The sequence below is a fragment of the Echinops telfairi genome, unplaced genomic scaffold (genome assembly GCF_000313985.2).
Source record: "Echinops telfairi isolate 266 unplaced genomic scaffold, ASM31398v2 ScPeMD7_7468;HRSCAF=8506_0, whole genome shotgun sequence".
NCBI lineage: Eukaryota > Metazoa > Chordata > Mammalia > Afrosoricida > Tenrecidae > Echinops > Echinops telfairi.
The window spans coordinates 81,052,159-81,068,667 of record NW_022111369.1 but is presented as its reverse complement, the minus strand read 5'-3'; the positions used below and the strand labels follow the sequence as shown (position 1 = coordinate 81,068,667).

General features: G+C 43.2%; 2 protein-coding genes across 2 annotated transcripts in view; one reads left to right on the top strand and one right to left on the bottom strand.

Annotated features, from left to right (window-relative positions):
• The window catches only part of PAICS (phosphoribosylaminoimidazole carboxylase and phosphoribosylaminoimidazolesuccinocarboxamide synthase), a 12,784-nt gene extending 9,614 nt beyond the window's left edge, over window positions 1-3,170 (top strand). Inside the window, exons 2-3 of the mRNA XM_045284141.1 lie at window positions 1,107-1,193; window positions 2,270-3,170. Of these exons, the coding sequence (XP_045140076.1) occupies window positions 1,107-1,193; window positions 2,270-2,742 (560 nt within the window). The 3' untranslated portion in view covers window positions 2,743-3,170. The remainder of the gene's footprint in view (window positions 1-1,106; window positions 1,194-2,269) is intronic.
• Window positions 1-16,473, bottom strand: part of PPAT (phosphoribosyl pyrophosphate amidotransferase) — a 40,414-nt gene extending 23,941 nt beyond the window's left edge. Inside the window, exon 1 of the mRNA XM_004706298.2 lies at window positions 16,272-16,473. Coding sequence (XP_004706355.1) covers window positions 16,272-16,399 — 128 coding nt within the window. The 5' untranslated portion in view covers window positions 16,400-16,473. The remainder of the gene's footprint in view (window positions 1-16,271) is intronic.
• Between the last annotated feature and the right edge of the window lie 36 nt (window positions 16,474-16,509).

Below are 16,509 nucleotides of genomic sequence, written 5' to 3'. Positions count from 1 at the left end.
CTGAATGAGAAAGATTGAAGGGTTATTGATGCATTTGAGTTGTGGTGTTGGCGAAGGGCATTCAAAGTATCGTGGATTGCCCAAATACCAACACATCTGTGTTGGAAGAAGTACAGCCAAAATGCTACTTAGAGGCAAGGATGGTGAGACTTCTTCTCTCATGTATACTTTGGACCTATGCTGAGGGGAGGTCAATTCCTGGAGCAGGATATCATGCTGGGTAGAGCAGTGGGAGTGCAAAAAAAGAGGAAGACCTTGGACAGAATGGATTGACACGGTAGCTGCAAGGATGGGCACAAATAAGGGAACAAATTATGAGGATGGCAGAGAACCAGGCAGTGTTTCATTCTATTGCACAAAGGGTCACTGTCAGAAATGACCTGACAGTCCCTAACACCACCACCACCTTGATGACGTGTCCCACCTCAGTGTACTGTATACAATCGAGTATAAGCCACATTTTTTTCAGCACACGTTTAATGCTGAAAAGCCCCCCAGTTTTTTGTGGTAAAATTAGGTGCCCTGACTTATACTCTAGTAGATACGGTAGTTATTATTTAACTTCAACTTCTGCTGCCAACGGAACTCACAATTCTACAACATGCTGGGTCTTCTCCTCAATACTACCCTCCCTCATCCACTTACTTAAATGCTAAATGATTTTATCATGTTTCCCAATAAAATTTTTTCACTAACTCCTTGCCGGATCCCTTGCAAACATTACTAGTACTTACACATCATTCATCCATTACCCAATATGTTAAAGAAACCATGATAGGAAAATAAAGGCTCTCATTGTTAAAATGTCATTCATTTTGAAAACTGACCATACAGCTTTCTGTATTCACTAAAGATGTACTCAATTAACAAACAAGTCTATAGGATGAAGATTCATCTAAATCATGGTAACAGAATAAAGGAAGTAAGATTTCGCCTTATATGCATCAACATTTAAATCTTATTATACCAGTTATAAAGCGTGCATATCACATATCTATAATCCTTCATGAGCACAAATTCAGCTCGCCACAAGCCTCGCCAGTTATATTAACTAAGTTTTTATTTCGTTTAGTTCCTGTACCCAAAAGAAACTGTTCTCATTCTAGGGGAAATGCCTGTTGCATTAGAAGATGAAGACAACATCTCGGGAAATCCTTTACTTGTGGTTTCTCATGGTAGACGACTGGAACTAGGTATAGTATGATGGGACAAAAATATAACTGCCCTGGATATATACATCTAATCTACTTCCAAACTGGAAAGCAAGGTGGCTTTTAAGTTTGAGAAAAAGGGTGATGGAGGGCTGCTATGAGATGGAATAGACTCAATGCAAAGAGTTTTGGTGTCCTGGTAGAAAAATTTGGATTAATCTGTGCCCGCCCCCCCCCCCCCAGTCCCCCATATACACACACCTCTGCCTTGACTAACATACTGAAAGGGGGGTGTGATTTATTACACAAATACTATAAGTTACTTAGAAATATTGGTCCTCTACATTCCAGACTTTATTCTTTTTAGGAAATCAAGTGGCTTACATTTACACACTGCTCTTGCTAGCTGCCAGCAGCCTACACACAATAAAACAGAACGCTGCAAACTCCTATCCCATCCTCATTGGGGGCTGTGGGCTTGACGCCTGTGAACCACTGGGTTTTTATGGGCGAATTTTTCAGTTGACCAGTAGGCCTTTCTTTCTAGTCCAGCTCAGTCTGGAAGCTCTGCTGAAATCACTTCAGAGCCACAGCAACACTAGCCACTGTTAGCAGGCAGGTGGGTGGGTGGTAGCTGTCCATGAGGTGCCGGGAACCACACTCAGGTTTCCTGCAGGGTGGCAACAGATCTACCTCTGAACGGCCATTGCCTCAGGAATGCCAGCACTGAACAACTGGGCTCTGTTTCCTGTTTCTTTTGTCGAAGAAGAAACATGTATTTGACTTGAGTTGTTCTGGCCTTTGGAAACATTCTTCTATCAGCAAACATTGCAGGAGGATGTATTCAACTTTCACTAGATATTATATATATATTATAATTGAGAGAAGTCATACAGAAGCTACCTACATATGAATCACTAAAAGCACATTATTCATCATGAAACTAACAATACTGAACACATTCCAGTTCTGTATTTTCCCCTAGAGCGAAAGCTACGATTTGTTGTCCCATCTCCTATGGAGAAAACTGCTTTCCTCGATTATCTTCCACCCACTTATGTACTGTGTACAATGCATGTAACCCATGTTATGTCTCCATCCCTCTCCACCCTACTCAGGTAGCTCTACAGCGATGGATCCTTCCAGTGATTCAACTTTCATCCCAGCTGTTGCAAACGAAGGAGGAAAGCACTGGACTATGCCCGAAGTCAAGGCTCTAATAGGCATCTGGTCTGATGAGACCATCCAACAACAGTTAGAGGGAACTGTCCGAAATAAAAGGATATTTGAAGAAATTGCTGCCAAGCTTCAGAAATTGGGAGTTGAGAGAGACTGGAAGCAGTGCAGAACAAAGTACAAGAACCTAAAACACGAATACAAGATTCTAAGAATGGCCCAAGACCTAGGCATGGCCAAGAGCATGAAATTTTTTACTCAGTTGGATGCTATTCTGCGATACAATACAAAAGAAAAATCACCAGAACAGGAACTCCAAAACAGAGACCACGTCCCAGAATGTGCCAGTGTGAAAATGGAAGAAGCTTACACAGGTAGGAAGCATCCCGTTACAGTACAGAGAAATACTCATTAGCACACCACAATGAACACACTGCGTCTAGGTTAAGCAGGTGTCACCAGATGCTGTTCAACAAGCTGAATCCTGACTTAACAATCAGACAAGCTTCTCCAGCATGAGAGAATAATAGTTATACTAAGTGAGAAAAGAAAGTTGGGATTCCAGAATAATGCTTACAAAAATAAATCAGTGTTAACATGGCAAATATGCAATCCCTGGTGGGAGAAGCTAAAGCAAGTTTTCTCATCCATGGTGGTAGAGCTGTGAGTGAAGATGGTGCAGCCCTGGGAAGAAGTTAGCAAGTACAAAGATTCATGGGCATGTTTTAGAAGCAGCAAATTCTTCTGGGCCACCAAAATACCGTTCTTCAAAGCACATCTAACCCAACAGACACACACATACACAGAGATAGAGGGAGGAGCCCTGGTGGTGTAGTAGTTACACGTTGGGCTGCTAATCTCAAGGTCAGCCGTTTGAAACCTCTACTCCCAGAAAGAGTTCGTCTTGAAAACCTACAGGGATAGATCTACGCAGTCCTGTAGGGTCACTGAGTAGTAATTGACCCGATGGTGGTAAGTTCTGGAACTGAGACACATGTGAAGACATACAGTATGTAATCAAAGGCATCGGTTCTAGGTCAGAGTTAGAAAGTCCAAGTTCTCGTTCAAGTCTCAATGCAGTCTTGAGCCAAGCAACTTCTAAAATGAGCTCTGTGATAGGAGGTGAGGTGTGTGCACAAAAGGCTTCTCGAATTTAATAGCTGGCTTAAATTATACTAACTCTAAAAATACAAGTGTGTGTGTATGGGTGTGAACGTGTCTGTCTGTCTGGAGCAGCAGAGAGGAGAGGGGATGTGAATGATAAGAGGTAAGGCTGAGAAAGTGTTAGAAGCTCCAAAATGTTTACACTCATGGGCAAGAGAAGAAACTGATATTCAATTACTGAAATTAAAATGTAAACAGATGGGAGAGGAAGCAATCCAATAGCAGAGGCACGATTACATTCTTTTAGTAATTGCTGGACAGCTCAGTTTGGCAATGTGTCAGAGAACCGACACATTATATCTATAGTGACCATAAGACTTATTACTGCCATCGAATCGATGTCAACTCACAGTGGCCCGATAAGACAAGGTAGACCCGTCCCTCTGTTTTTGAGACTATCTCTTTATGGGAGTAGAACGTCATCCCATCCTTCTCCCACCAACCAGCCTGGTGGTTTCGAACTGACAACCATGCAAATTGCAGCCCAACACGTAACCATTACACTACCAGTTATGGGTAGGGGGATTCAAATGATTAAAAAACAAACAAACAAAAAACAATCTTAGTACTTAACTCCAGGTTCACTCTAAAACAGAGAATAATGCATTCAAGAGTTTAAACTTCTGAAAAATTTATTTTAAAAAACCCACTAGATAATTCCATTATGTTCACACAGTTCTTGATGGAGATGCAACAGCAAATGACTCAGTCAGTCTTATGTCAGAAGAACTAGGAGATACGGATTAAAAAACAAAGCCCTGACAAAGGTGAAACCATCTTGTGTTGTTTATGTGTGTGTGATATCACACTAAGAACGAGGATGTCACACTTAATGCTAGCCCCAATCTAAGAATAATTCGTTCCTATGTTCTTCATGAAGAGATCCCCAAAGGCATGGGAGCTATAGCAAAGAATGGTGAAGAAACCAGGTGGTGCTTGGCTATCAGAAAAAAAAGAGAGGCTGGGGTCTTAAAGACTTGTCTCCAAAAAAGCAGCCATTTAAGTGAAACATCAAGAGAACTAAGTCCACATAGACTAAGTCCACCAGCCCGTGTGCTTAAAGGATTACAGAATGAATGGTATCAGAGCGTAACTTTGAACACCCACTTTGCAGAAGGCTGTGGATGACAGAAGCCCCAAATCTATTTACAGGGTCTACACATGGATTAAGCCTCTGGTGAATCCTCTCTGACCACAGTTGAGGGGCGTGAATAACCTTTCTAGTCAACTCTCTGACTTTCTTCCATTTGGTTTGGCTACTTCACATGGTTTGACTTTGTCTCATGTACTTTGGCCATGTTATCATGAGAGACCAGTCCGTGGAAAAGAATATCATGCTGATTGATGTGGAGAGCATTGATGGACTGCAGACAAACAGTGGCTGCAACTATCGTGAGGATGGTGCAGGACCCGGCAGTGTTTCCTCCTTATGTTGTGCTTAGGATTACTGAGTCAGAACTTACTTGCAGGCACCTAACAACATGCTGCAGACCATAGTAAAGTTTTACCGTCTGAAGTTATCTAAGACAAGTACGGTCTCGTATGGTCATCTTTCAGTCACCACTCCCTTTTTTTACCCAGGCTCTTCCTCAACACAATTTTCGAAGAAGCTGTAATACTGCTTGAGGCACACACTATGCAAAATCAATATTCAAATTCATAATGTATTTTTGAATTACAACACAGTTTGTGTTCCTGTCTAACTTTACACAGGCATTGCTGCATTACCTCTTCTCTTCAATAGGAACCCTGACATCTCAGGGGGTTATAGGAGTATAAAGTGGGACTGCCCCACAGTTAAAAACAGACTTATAAATACCCTATACTGTAAATATCTACAAGCACCTTGTACCTATATTGGTACACTACGGAGGCCTTGTTGCATAGTGGGGTTATGGGTTGGACTGCTAACTGCAAAATCAGCAGTTAGAATCCACCAGCTGTTCAGTGGGAGAAAGATGAGGCTTTCTACTCCCATAACGGTCACAGTCTTGGAAAGTCACAGGGGCCGTTCAAATCTGCCCATCAGGGGAGCTGTTAAGTCGGAATTGACTCGATGGCAATGAGGTTCTTGTTGTTGTTTTTGAGCTATTTACTAGGCTAAGTAAGCACCCTCACTTCCTTACAATGCTTATCACTTGACTGGTGAAAGTCTCAACTACAACAGACATTCGTTAATGTTTCCATTTGCTAAGACCACTGTCTCACAGTCATTTGTTTTTATTATATACGACAGTAAAGATCACTCAGCTGCCACGAGGACCAAGTGAGAACACATACATTAAAAACACTTTGCCAGCATTGGCTTCCCAGAGTCTGAAAGAGGTGAACTCTATGAGGCCCCTTTAAAATTTGATTAGCGGTGGCGACTTTGCTTGGCTTCAAGTACATATACCCTGTTGATGCTGGAATCTGGCCCTACTACTTTTTCAGCGTAACATTCAATTGTAAAAGTAAACTAGAATGTTATATACAACAAACTGAAATTGCAATTGTTTGTTTTCTGGCAGAAGACACCTTAAATACTGCTCTTGAAGGTGTGTGTGGCCCATGAGCAGCACAAACTGAGTCAGGTTCAGGGTCCACATCATTACCCTCTAACAGTGGTTCTCAGCCTTCTAATGCTGTGACCCTTTAATACAGTTCCTCATGTTGAGGTGGCCCCCCAACCATAAAACTATTTTCGTAGTTACTTCATAACTATTTGTTTTGCTACTGTTATGAATCGGGTGACGCCTGTGAAAGGGTCATTCAACCCCCAAAGGGGTCGTGACCCACAGGTTGAGAATCGCTGCCCTATAATGTCACTTTGAGATATGAAGTCTATGTGTCCTTAGTAGGAAAAAAGACTACGCGGGCAAGAAAATATCTAGTTCTATTTCTTATTCAAACAAATCAGCACACAGTGAGATGCTCCATATTCGTAAAAACTAGATGAAGGCAGCTGAATTATTCACATTTAATAATATAAATCTTAATGTATTTTAAACAATGTATCTTAAGTTAACATTTAAATATGGATGCATAAAATTCTTGATCCTTATATTGAAATCATTAATACAATTACTAGTGCTGTAGGCTATGCAGGAGTTAAGTGGGATAACATTCAAACCACAAGATGTTTAACCAATTGTAAATCACTGCTGATGTACTGGTGTGTTCTCTTGCTTAGGGATCGCCCCCGTGAACAACCCTGAAGCAGGAAAGCACTGGTGCGACAGGGAGGTCAGAGCCCTGATCCACATTTGGTCTGACGAGAAAATCCAGCAAATGCTGGAAGAGGCCACAAGGAACAAAGAAATATTTGAAGAAATCGCCAGAAGACTGACGCGATTTGGAATAGACAGAGACTGGAAACAATGCTGTAGCAAATATAAAAATCTAAAATGTGAACACCAGGTTTTACAAAAGAAAAATGTCAGCCCTCAGAGAAGAATGAGATTTTATGAAGAAGTTGACTGCATTCTGAGACAACCAGCTCTCAGAACTGCCACATGGAAACAAGGTAACCTTGGAATTGAGTTTCTTTCCTAAAAATTCTATAGTTTCCCCTTTGCAACACCTCAGAAGTAAAATCCCTAACACTATTTTTCAATAATTCAAATGACCGCAGAGACAGTAAAACATATTAGTTGCACGATTGCTTACATGTTCTTTTCTTTAGTACACCCGACTGCCTAGAGGTGAATACATTTAAAATGACATTGTGTAATGGTTCTTTTCTCGTGCCTTTTGCTTGTTCTAAGAATTATTAGAAGGTCATGCCAAATCCCCTGGAACTTTGAGCATCAAGAGAAAAGCACATCAAGACGGTAAGAGCCGGAGAAATGTCATTTTTCCACATTGAGAAAACTTGTTGCTTTTTCCTGAGAACGCCAATGCTTACTCCTGTCTTCGACAAATTAGACTAAATTTATTGTTTGTGAACTGAACTGAGAGCACAGAATGATGAGAAATGGTTTATCTCATTAAGTTAGTGAAAGTAACTATCAACAAACTTTCCCAGAGTGGGAAATTAATTTCTGCATTACTGTGCCTTTAATGTACCTTCATACTTTACAGGAGCCCTGGTGGCGTAATGGCTATGCACTGGGCTGTGATCCTCAAGGTCAGCAGTTTAAAACCACCAGCTGCTCCATAGGAGAGAAATTGTACATCCTTAAGGGAGCTAACAGTTTCAACTTTCTCCCTAGGAGCAGACAGTGGCTTTGCATTGCCCCATTTGTGATTAGTTCAACGCTTACCTGGCAGTCACCAAATCCTCACCTCTCCCTGCCATCGAGGTCGACTCTGGACAGTGTAGAACTGCTCATGTGGGTTTCTGAGACTGTAACTCTTTATGGGAATAGAAAGTCTGCCTTTCTCTCACAGAGCGGTTGGTGGTTTTGAACTGATGACTTTGGAGTTCACAGCCCAACGCAAAACCACTATGCCACCAGGAAGCCATGCATGGTACTACTGCGTTCATTCAGGTTGCAGTCTCCCCTAAAAGTTTGGGCTTGAATCCTACTCCTGACATGGCACGAATTATTAAGTTCTCAATTTCAGTTTTTCCAAAGATATTTAGGAATGGGTATAACATAGTAAATTTGTAAAAAAAACAAACAAACCTAGAAGTCACCAAAGTTTCTGAGGTTGGCGAGTCCAAACAGACCCATCAAAGATCAGAAAGGGCAGTACAATGTAGTATACAGCACATAAAAGAAAAGGGCAGTATAACAGATAAAACAGTGGACTGAGCATCAGAAAACTTGGCTCAAGTCTCTCCTTAATGCTAATCACTCAATTCACGGAACAAAGCATTATCCCTCCCTGGAGCTCTAGGGCAATCCAAACCCAAACTCACTGACTCAGTGACAGGAACACTGCCCCTTTGGGTTGTCAAGACTTTAAATCTTCACAGGGGTAGAGAGCCTCTTCTTTCCCTGACGAGTGGCTGGTGGGTTCAATCTGCTGACCTTGTGGTTAGCAGCTAAAGGCATAATACACTACACTACCAGAGCTCCTTAATCCACAGATAGCAATTCATATACAAACCAGATCAGAACTGTTTTCTAGTAAGCACAAATAAGTGAAGGGCTCAACAAAGTGAACACACCCATGAACCACCATCAGGACACAGAATAATACTAGCAGCCTGAAGGCCTTCCAAAGAGCCCTGGTGGCATAGTGATTGTAGTTCTGATAGCCACAAGGTTAGCAGTTCGAAACCACCAGCCACTCCTCCTCCGGAGAAAGATTAAGCTTTTAACTCCAATGAAGAGTTAAAGTCTCAGAAACCTAGAGGGCCAGGTTCCACCTGTCACTATGAGCCAGAATAGACTTATAGTAATAAAGTAATCAATGATGAGGCCCTTCTCCAAGGATGCCTGGTAATGCAGTGGCTAAGCACTTATCTGTTAACCAAAAGGTTAGAGGTTCGAATCTACCTGGGGCTGAAAGAAAGACGTGACAATCTGTTCTAGTAAAGATTACAGCTGAGTAATAGCCTAGACGGCATATATTACCACCACCACCACCACCACCACCACCAAAAGCCTGTTTGGATGGTGCAAGGCAGTTGTGCTGCAATATTAACTTAAAGGTTGTTGGACTCAACCCACCCCGCAGCACTGTGAGAGCAACGCCTGATGGTGGTCTGCTTCTGTAGAGACTACAGCTAAGAAAACGCTGGGGTCAGAACTGGCTCCCCAGCATCAGGTCTGGTTTCTGGTCATTAGTCATCTCATAAACATTACCACGGTTCTGGCTACTGTCACTACAGCTTTGTTTGGGACTCCCGCAACACTTACTTTTTAATGCCAAGCTTCCTTGGCTCAAGATTCAAACATGATTTGGGGGATAGTAGCCCATGTTTGTTTGTTTACTGTAGAGTATTCCACCACAGAAATATGGACAACTACTTTTTAGAATTTCATCCATGCTGGACACATTTCAGGCCTTTCCAGATGGGGTGATTATGAATAATGCTGTTATAAAACCTATACATAGATAATGCCTGTTTTTGAAGGTGATGGTACAGATCAGTCCATACTGTCTGCAGGGTAGAAACGCCCCCATGGCCACAGCCTCACCCACTCCTGACACTGCCAACTGTTTTTCAGATAAGGCTCTGATGAAGGTGCAGCGGTAACTCATTGTAGTTTTAGTTTTCTTTTAATGATTTATCAATATGATCTTTTCATACATTTCTTGGCCATTCAAATGGTTTACTGTTTTCAGAAAACACTGAGCTGCATTTTTCAAATGAGCATGAGGCAAATAGGAATGTTTGGTCTGACACCCTGCTTTGCTACTTACACAAACTGTAATAAATGGTGAGGGATGTGGATAGTGAGTTCCTCGTACGTCAAAAAGTCCAGATCTTCTTTGGAGGTCTGAAAGGACTGCAGATAAACAGTGCTGGTGAAGAAGAAAAGCCACGTGTTTCCTGTGGTGACCGTGAATTGCTATGGTGGTAGTGCTGTGTTCATCATGCCATAATGACTTGGTGGATGAGATCAAACTGTTATAAGCCACAGGGTTTTCAGTGGATGAATTTCAGAAGGAGACTGCCAGGCCTCTCTTCCAAGCTGGTCTGAATATAGCAGTTCTATGGAAATCCGCTGAGCATCATAGTCACATGCAAGGGTCCAGTGGCAGGTGGTGACTGCACCCAAGAGATATTAGTAATGGCTGGGAATCAAACCTGGCACTACTATTAGAACACAGATGCTCCAAACCTGTGAAAGTCAAAACCTACGTCACAAAAGGAAAAATCTAATCATTTCCACTAAAACAAGCCACAGAATAGTGACTATCCAGACATGAACAAGCAAGGACTGGCCTTGTTTTATATCTACACCGGCACCATATTATTAAAGCTACAGAATCCAGTGAGCCCATCTGGCCCCAACATTTACCAGTTTTGTGACTTTTATAGCTTAATCTTGCTGTGCTTTCAAACAGTGGTGGTCACAATACATATGCCTCATAGGGTTGTCACTCGTGAGGGCAAAATGAGTTAGCAACACCTCGACTGCTCTTTTAAACCAAGGGCTCAGTCTTTGTTGCTGCTACTATGGCAGAGCTCCAAGGTGACCTTTAAACAAACACCTAAGTGGACTGGACGTACAGGGGGGGGGTGGTGGTAAGGAGGAACATCTCTTGGAAGTTCTTTTAAACAGATTATCTGTGCTACACATACATTTTTGGCACACCCAACTTCAAATGGAGCATATAATAATTATGGGACACTCGCACAGATATGTCTAGGGCTCTTATATTACTTTTCAACTAACAACGCTCTTTATACAATTTATAACAAGTGGAAAACCCAGCACTGAATTACAACAAACGGTTAAGAGTCACTGAAAACCTTTGGAGCACAATTCTACTCTGGCGTGGAATCAAGCAGCAGTCAGCCAGTTTCACTTTATTATTTTTTGGGGGGGGGGAATAGCTACCTAAAATGATTTACATCCGTACAATCAACCCCCTTGATTTGTTCATAGAAAAACACAAAAGGAAAAAAGGCAATGGAATCACACACACATTTCTCATCTATGGCCCTTTCGGCCCTATCGACAGATCAGAATCAATGAGACAGGTAAAGAATTGCCGGCTGTTCCCTTATCAGTAGCCACAATGTCACCCCCAAAATAGCCAGAACCTAAAAATAAACCACTGGCATTGAGTTAGCCTATAGAGCAGAGTAAAACTGCCCAAGGGTGGTCAAGGCTATAAATTTTTAGAAAAGCAGACTACCACAGCTTTCTCCCTCCAGGTGTCAATTGAGCACCAAGCAATGACCTTCTCGCACCACCAGGGCCCCTGGGGGAAGTGTCCCATTGCATATAAATAAATAGCCCACACCCTGTACTGCTCTTTCAGTGTCCATCTCAGGTTCAGTTTGGTTATTTGCACATTCTTCCTTATCAGTATTACCACAGTATCATCAACACTGTATAAGCCAGTACATAGAACACAGATCTGCAGTGCGCACTTTACATATATTTAAAGGATTTGTAAACCACAACCCTATCAGACAGTACTATTGCTAATAAGAATGAGGAAGCAGAGGCAGAGAGGTCTGTGTCTGAATGAACCGGCCACCCCATTCCTTGGGGAGGCAGGACACCCCCCCCCCATACACACACACCTGCCCTATGTGGTACAATAGTCCCAATGGCCTCAGTACCTTGCATGTACATGGGAGGTATCCAACACTTTTTTGGAATAAAGTACTAGAGACCAAGAACTTCTCTCTTCTCCCTTTAAGTTGCAAGTATGCAGAAATCCTATTTCACCATGATACTTAATAGCAAGCCGCCTTCTCTTAGGTTTCTAATCTCTTAGCTTTCTAAGTCGTAACTCTAGGGGTGGAGAAAACCTCTTCTTTCTGGTGGTTCCAAACTGCTGACCTTGAGGCTATCAGCCCAATGTTTACACTATGCAACCAGGCTCCTTTCTCAGCAACAAGTACTACAGTAATTGTTGTCATAGAGCTCCAAGGTTCTTGACACTAACCTTTAAATAAAGACCTAGTTGGATTGGGGGTGGGGGTGGGGTGGATACATCTCTTGGAAAGTTTTTTTTAAAACATTACTTTTGCTACAAATACATTTTTGGCACTCCATTTTTGGTTACAAACTGCATATCCAAGGTGTTGACACCACTTTCCTAGCACTCTTGCATTTCCTACCCTGCTTTGCCTTCTCTTATTAATGCCCTTCCCAGTGGCATAGTGGTTACCTGTAAGGCTGCTGCTACCTGCAAGGTCACCAGTGGTAGAAACCACCAAGCCCTCTGTGAGAGGAAGATGGGGCTTTCTACTCCCAAGAGTGACAGTCTCAGAAACTCACAGGGGCAGCTCTACTCCGTCCTATAGGATCACTAAGAGTTGGCATTGACTGGTTGGCAAGTGAATTTTTTTTTTAAGTCTGAGGTTTGAATGCTGAGGTATGGAATGTCCTTTAGCAGAAATGCTATTGAATACGGAGGTTGCTAAAAGTGAACCACACAAAAAGAAGCCCCAGTGGCACAGCTGCTACCTGCAAGGTTGACAGTTCGAACCCACTACCTGCTCCAGCAGAGAAAGATGTGGTAGTCTGCTCCCAACAGCAGCCTTAGAAGCTCTCCGTGGCAATTCTACCCCGTCCCAGGGGGTTGCTATCAATGGAAATGGACTTGTTGGCACACAGTAATAACCACACAAATCATTTGCAGCCCTGTGAGGGCTGAAAAACAAACCCACGGCCACCAAATTGATGCTGACAACTCATAGTAGCCCTATAGCACAGATAGAGCTGCCCCTTTGGGTTTCCAAGCCTAAATCTTAACAAGTCTCATCTTTTCCCTGAAGAGCAACTGGGGAGCTCCCACCGCTGACCTTGTTTTTAGCAGTTTAGTGCTTAACCCACTATGCCACCAGGGCTCCTGAAAAAGACCAGAAGTAGATATGTAACCCAAGAGATAAACAACGCTCAGCAGTTAGGAGCCTTGCCAGACATCAAACTGATATTAAGAAATTTGGGATTATATAAAGGAGCCCTGGTAGTGGAGTGGTTCCGAGCTGGGCTGCAATCCACAAGGTCTGCAATTCCAAACCACCAGTCCCTCCTTGAGGAACATGGTGTTTCTATTCCCATTAATAGTTACAGTCTTAGAAAGTCACAGGGGTAGTTCTACACTGCCCTATAGGGTCGCCATGAGTCAGCCTGGACTCAGTGGCAGTGCAATGTGTTGTTGGTGGCGCTGTGCACTATTAGCAAACTGGCCAGCAGCTCTGTGGGTGAAAACTGAGGCTGTCTGCTCCTGTAATGATTCAGAGTCTCCGAAAGCCTGTAAAGGGTCACGGTGCATCAGAATCAACTTGCTGGCAATAGGTTTTAGGAATAGGATTTGGAAGTTGTTCCCAACATTGACCAGAATGGGAGCATGTGAGACTCTTTAGAGGGGTAGATAATGCTGTTGCAGACTGAAGGCGAATAGTAAAGTTTTCAAAAAATTCATTTGCTAAGTCCTCACTTGAATGAAGCCTCCACAGAATTCCCTAGGGACCGCTGAGCAGGGATGTAATGTGAATAGACTTACTCTAAGCGTGCCTTAGGAAGTGGATCATGCAGATAGCAAATTCAAACTCGCTGGCTCTGACACATGGCAACCCTGTAAGGCAGAGCTAAACTGTCCCTTTGGGTTTCCAAGCCTATGAGTAGAGGGCCTGGCCTTTCTCCCTCAGAGTGCTGGGGGGGTTGGGCTGCTGACCTTGCCATTGGCAGCCCCGTGTGTAGTCCACTGCTCTTAACATTAGGTTAAAAGTTATTATCTTAACATTTGCTTTCGCCTTTGGCCCATTCTCAATTTGTTCTAGTTTTTATTATTTTCTGCTTTCTTTTGTATTGGGTTTTCCTGCTTCATTTCTGCTGCTGGCGTGGTTTGGGGGTATGGTTTTCTTTATCTGAAATCCAGGGCAAGTATATCTAAAGGTAGATGAATAGGTTCTTAAGGTTAGGCAGGGGAGGTTGGTAAATGGGGAGCTAATAATATTGGATACACAAGACTGAAGAAAATATTCTAAAATGGATTATGTTGATGTCTGCACAACTTTTAAAAATCTACTTAAACCACTGAATTGTATGGCACATGAACTATATGCCAACAAACTGTTACAGAAGTTATACTGGAAGTCTGATTAACATTAACAACCCTTCTGACTTAACATCAAGAACCCATTAAATTACCAGTTTACAAAAGTAACTGAATTAAGTCTTTCCAAATCAAAGACATGAGCAGTTTTCAAGTAAGTCATTTGTTCCACCAAAAACTACTTTAAATATAGGGTATAAATTGAGGGGACAAAAACACAAAACATTATCAAAATATTATGTATATGGTCACTAAGAGATGAAAATGAATTAAAATAAATCAATCCCAAGGTTTAATTTGGAAAGCCAAAACTAAGTCTCATCCTGTGTTCTGACAGGCTAATGGAAAATGGACTGCACAGATATGAGTGCGCTTCCATTTTCTTCACAAGCACCTTTCTTGTGATAATGTTGTCCTTGGTTCTGTTTACAGAACCAGTGCCTGTGTCACCTAAAAAAATTACTCCTGAGACCTCTGCAAACCCACTTCCTCAAAGCATAACAGAACCAGAAGAGTTTGTGGGAAGTTTATGCCGACGAAGACCCATTATGAAGTGACCCAACTTCCTCAGGCACAGCTTCCAAATTCTAACTTCGAAGAAATATGGAAATGCTCTACTGTGAACATGCTAGAACCCTGCCACAGTAGAGCTATTGCTTTCACGCTGGTTTGGCTTCTCTTCCTGTTAGCCATGCGCCGATTCTAGAAAACTTAGTCTTTGGGAGAAGGAAGAAATTCCTGAAAATGTCCACATTAGGCACTTTACATAAAAGTCAGTCCTTAAGCATACTTAAGAATAACCATATCTCTCCCTGTGCACAGCAGCCCCTCCCTCACCACTCCCCAAGCCTTCTTGAGGTTTACATTCTACCATCATTGCCACTCCTAAGTGGATTACATATTGAATCCTAGCAAATGTTTTTAAAATAAGATTTCTAATATGACCACTGAATTATCCAGGATAAGTTATTAAAAATCCACAATGATCCAGGATAAGAGTTATTGAAGTTAAAAACAAAAAACACATACACGACAAACGCTTTCTGATTCACCCCAGATCCAGTTTAGTGTCAGCTTTCAGTAAACCAGGAGTGTGCAAAATGTATACAAATTGGAAGGGCCAGAAGACTACTTTGGAAGGGCCAGAAGACTACTTCCCATTTAAGAGTGAAAGCTAGTCATTTGGAATGTATTTCTGCAGGTTGCACCTACAATACTGATAAGGGACACTGCAAATTCCTTAACTGTTGCTACCACTTAACTACTGCCATGCTTCCAGAGACCCTGTGAAACCTAGAGTTCCAGTTCTTGCCTGGCCACTCAGCAATGGTTCCTATCAACTTCCAGTAAGGTCAAGTCCTGAGAAATAGAAAGGTTATGAAAAGTGATTTTTCACTTTATTTTGTAACACTAAGACCCACTCCCGCCCATTTTTTTTCAAAACCAATGTGTATCTAAACCCTTTCTAAAGACAGAAGTTGGCTTTTGGCATCTTTTCACTACCAACGTTTCCATTCATTATCTAAATTTTAGATTTTAGAGTCTAAAACCTTTATCCATGAATCTTTTTCACATGCTCTATTCCCAGGGATTTGTTTGCAGTTCGTTGACCATGCTTGCTACCCCCAGCTAGTCCAGGTCCCTGGGGGGTGGCACTGCGATCCTTGAATTCCCACTGCAATCCTACCACCCGCATCTTCATCATCCGTTCCATGACTGCCATCCCGAACAAAAGCTGGGAGGCCCGCGCACACTTCAAAGGGCTGCAGGACCTGAAGCAGTCGCCAGCCTGCACTCTATCTTATCCCCAGGGAAGTTCCAGGCTGGATGGGTTGGGAAAGGGCCCAATCCTTGGTTGTCCAAGCAGACCGGAGCACTACAAACTGACCAGGCTCTTGAGGGGTGCAGAGACCGGGGGACAAGCCCCTAAACATAATCAGGGCTTAGGGGCAGCACAGACAAGTCAGAAGGGTCAGGAGAACCTGCCGGACGCCACAGCAAGGCGAGTGGGGGGGCAGGGGGGAGTCTGGCCTCCCTGCGGGTCGGGCCTCCCTGCCCGGTAGCGCGCACGAGGTCGCAGAATGTGAGATGTAGTGTCACGCGCCCTCCCCCCAACTCCTCCGGTCGGCCCCCAATTCCCTCTCCTTGGCTCACCGGTGCTGCAGTCCCACGAGCCCCAGGGTGATCACGTGCGGCACATCTAGTTGCGTGGGCCACTCTCCCGAGGCGATGCAGCCGAACACGCCACACTCCTCTCGGATGCCCGACTCCTCCAGCTCCATATCTGGCCGCCAAAAGCACGTGGCGGGATGAGCAGCCGCCGCCGAGGTGCAAGCGCCAACCAGCTGCCGGCTTGGCCCTGACGCCTGTCGCTCTGGACCGCCGCCGCCTT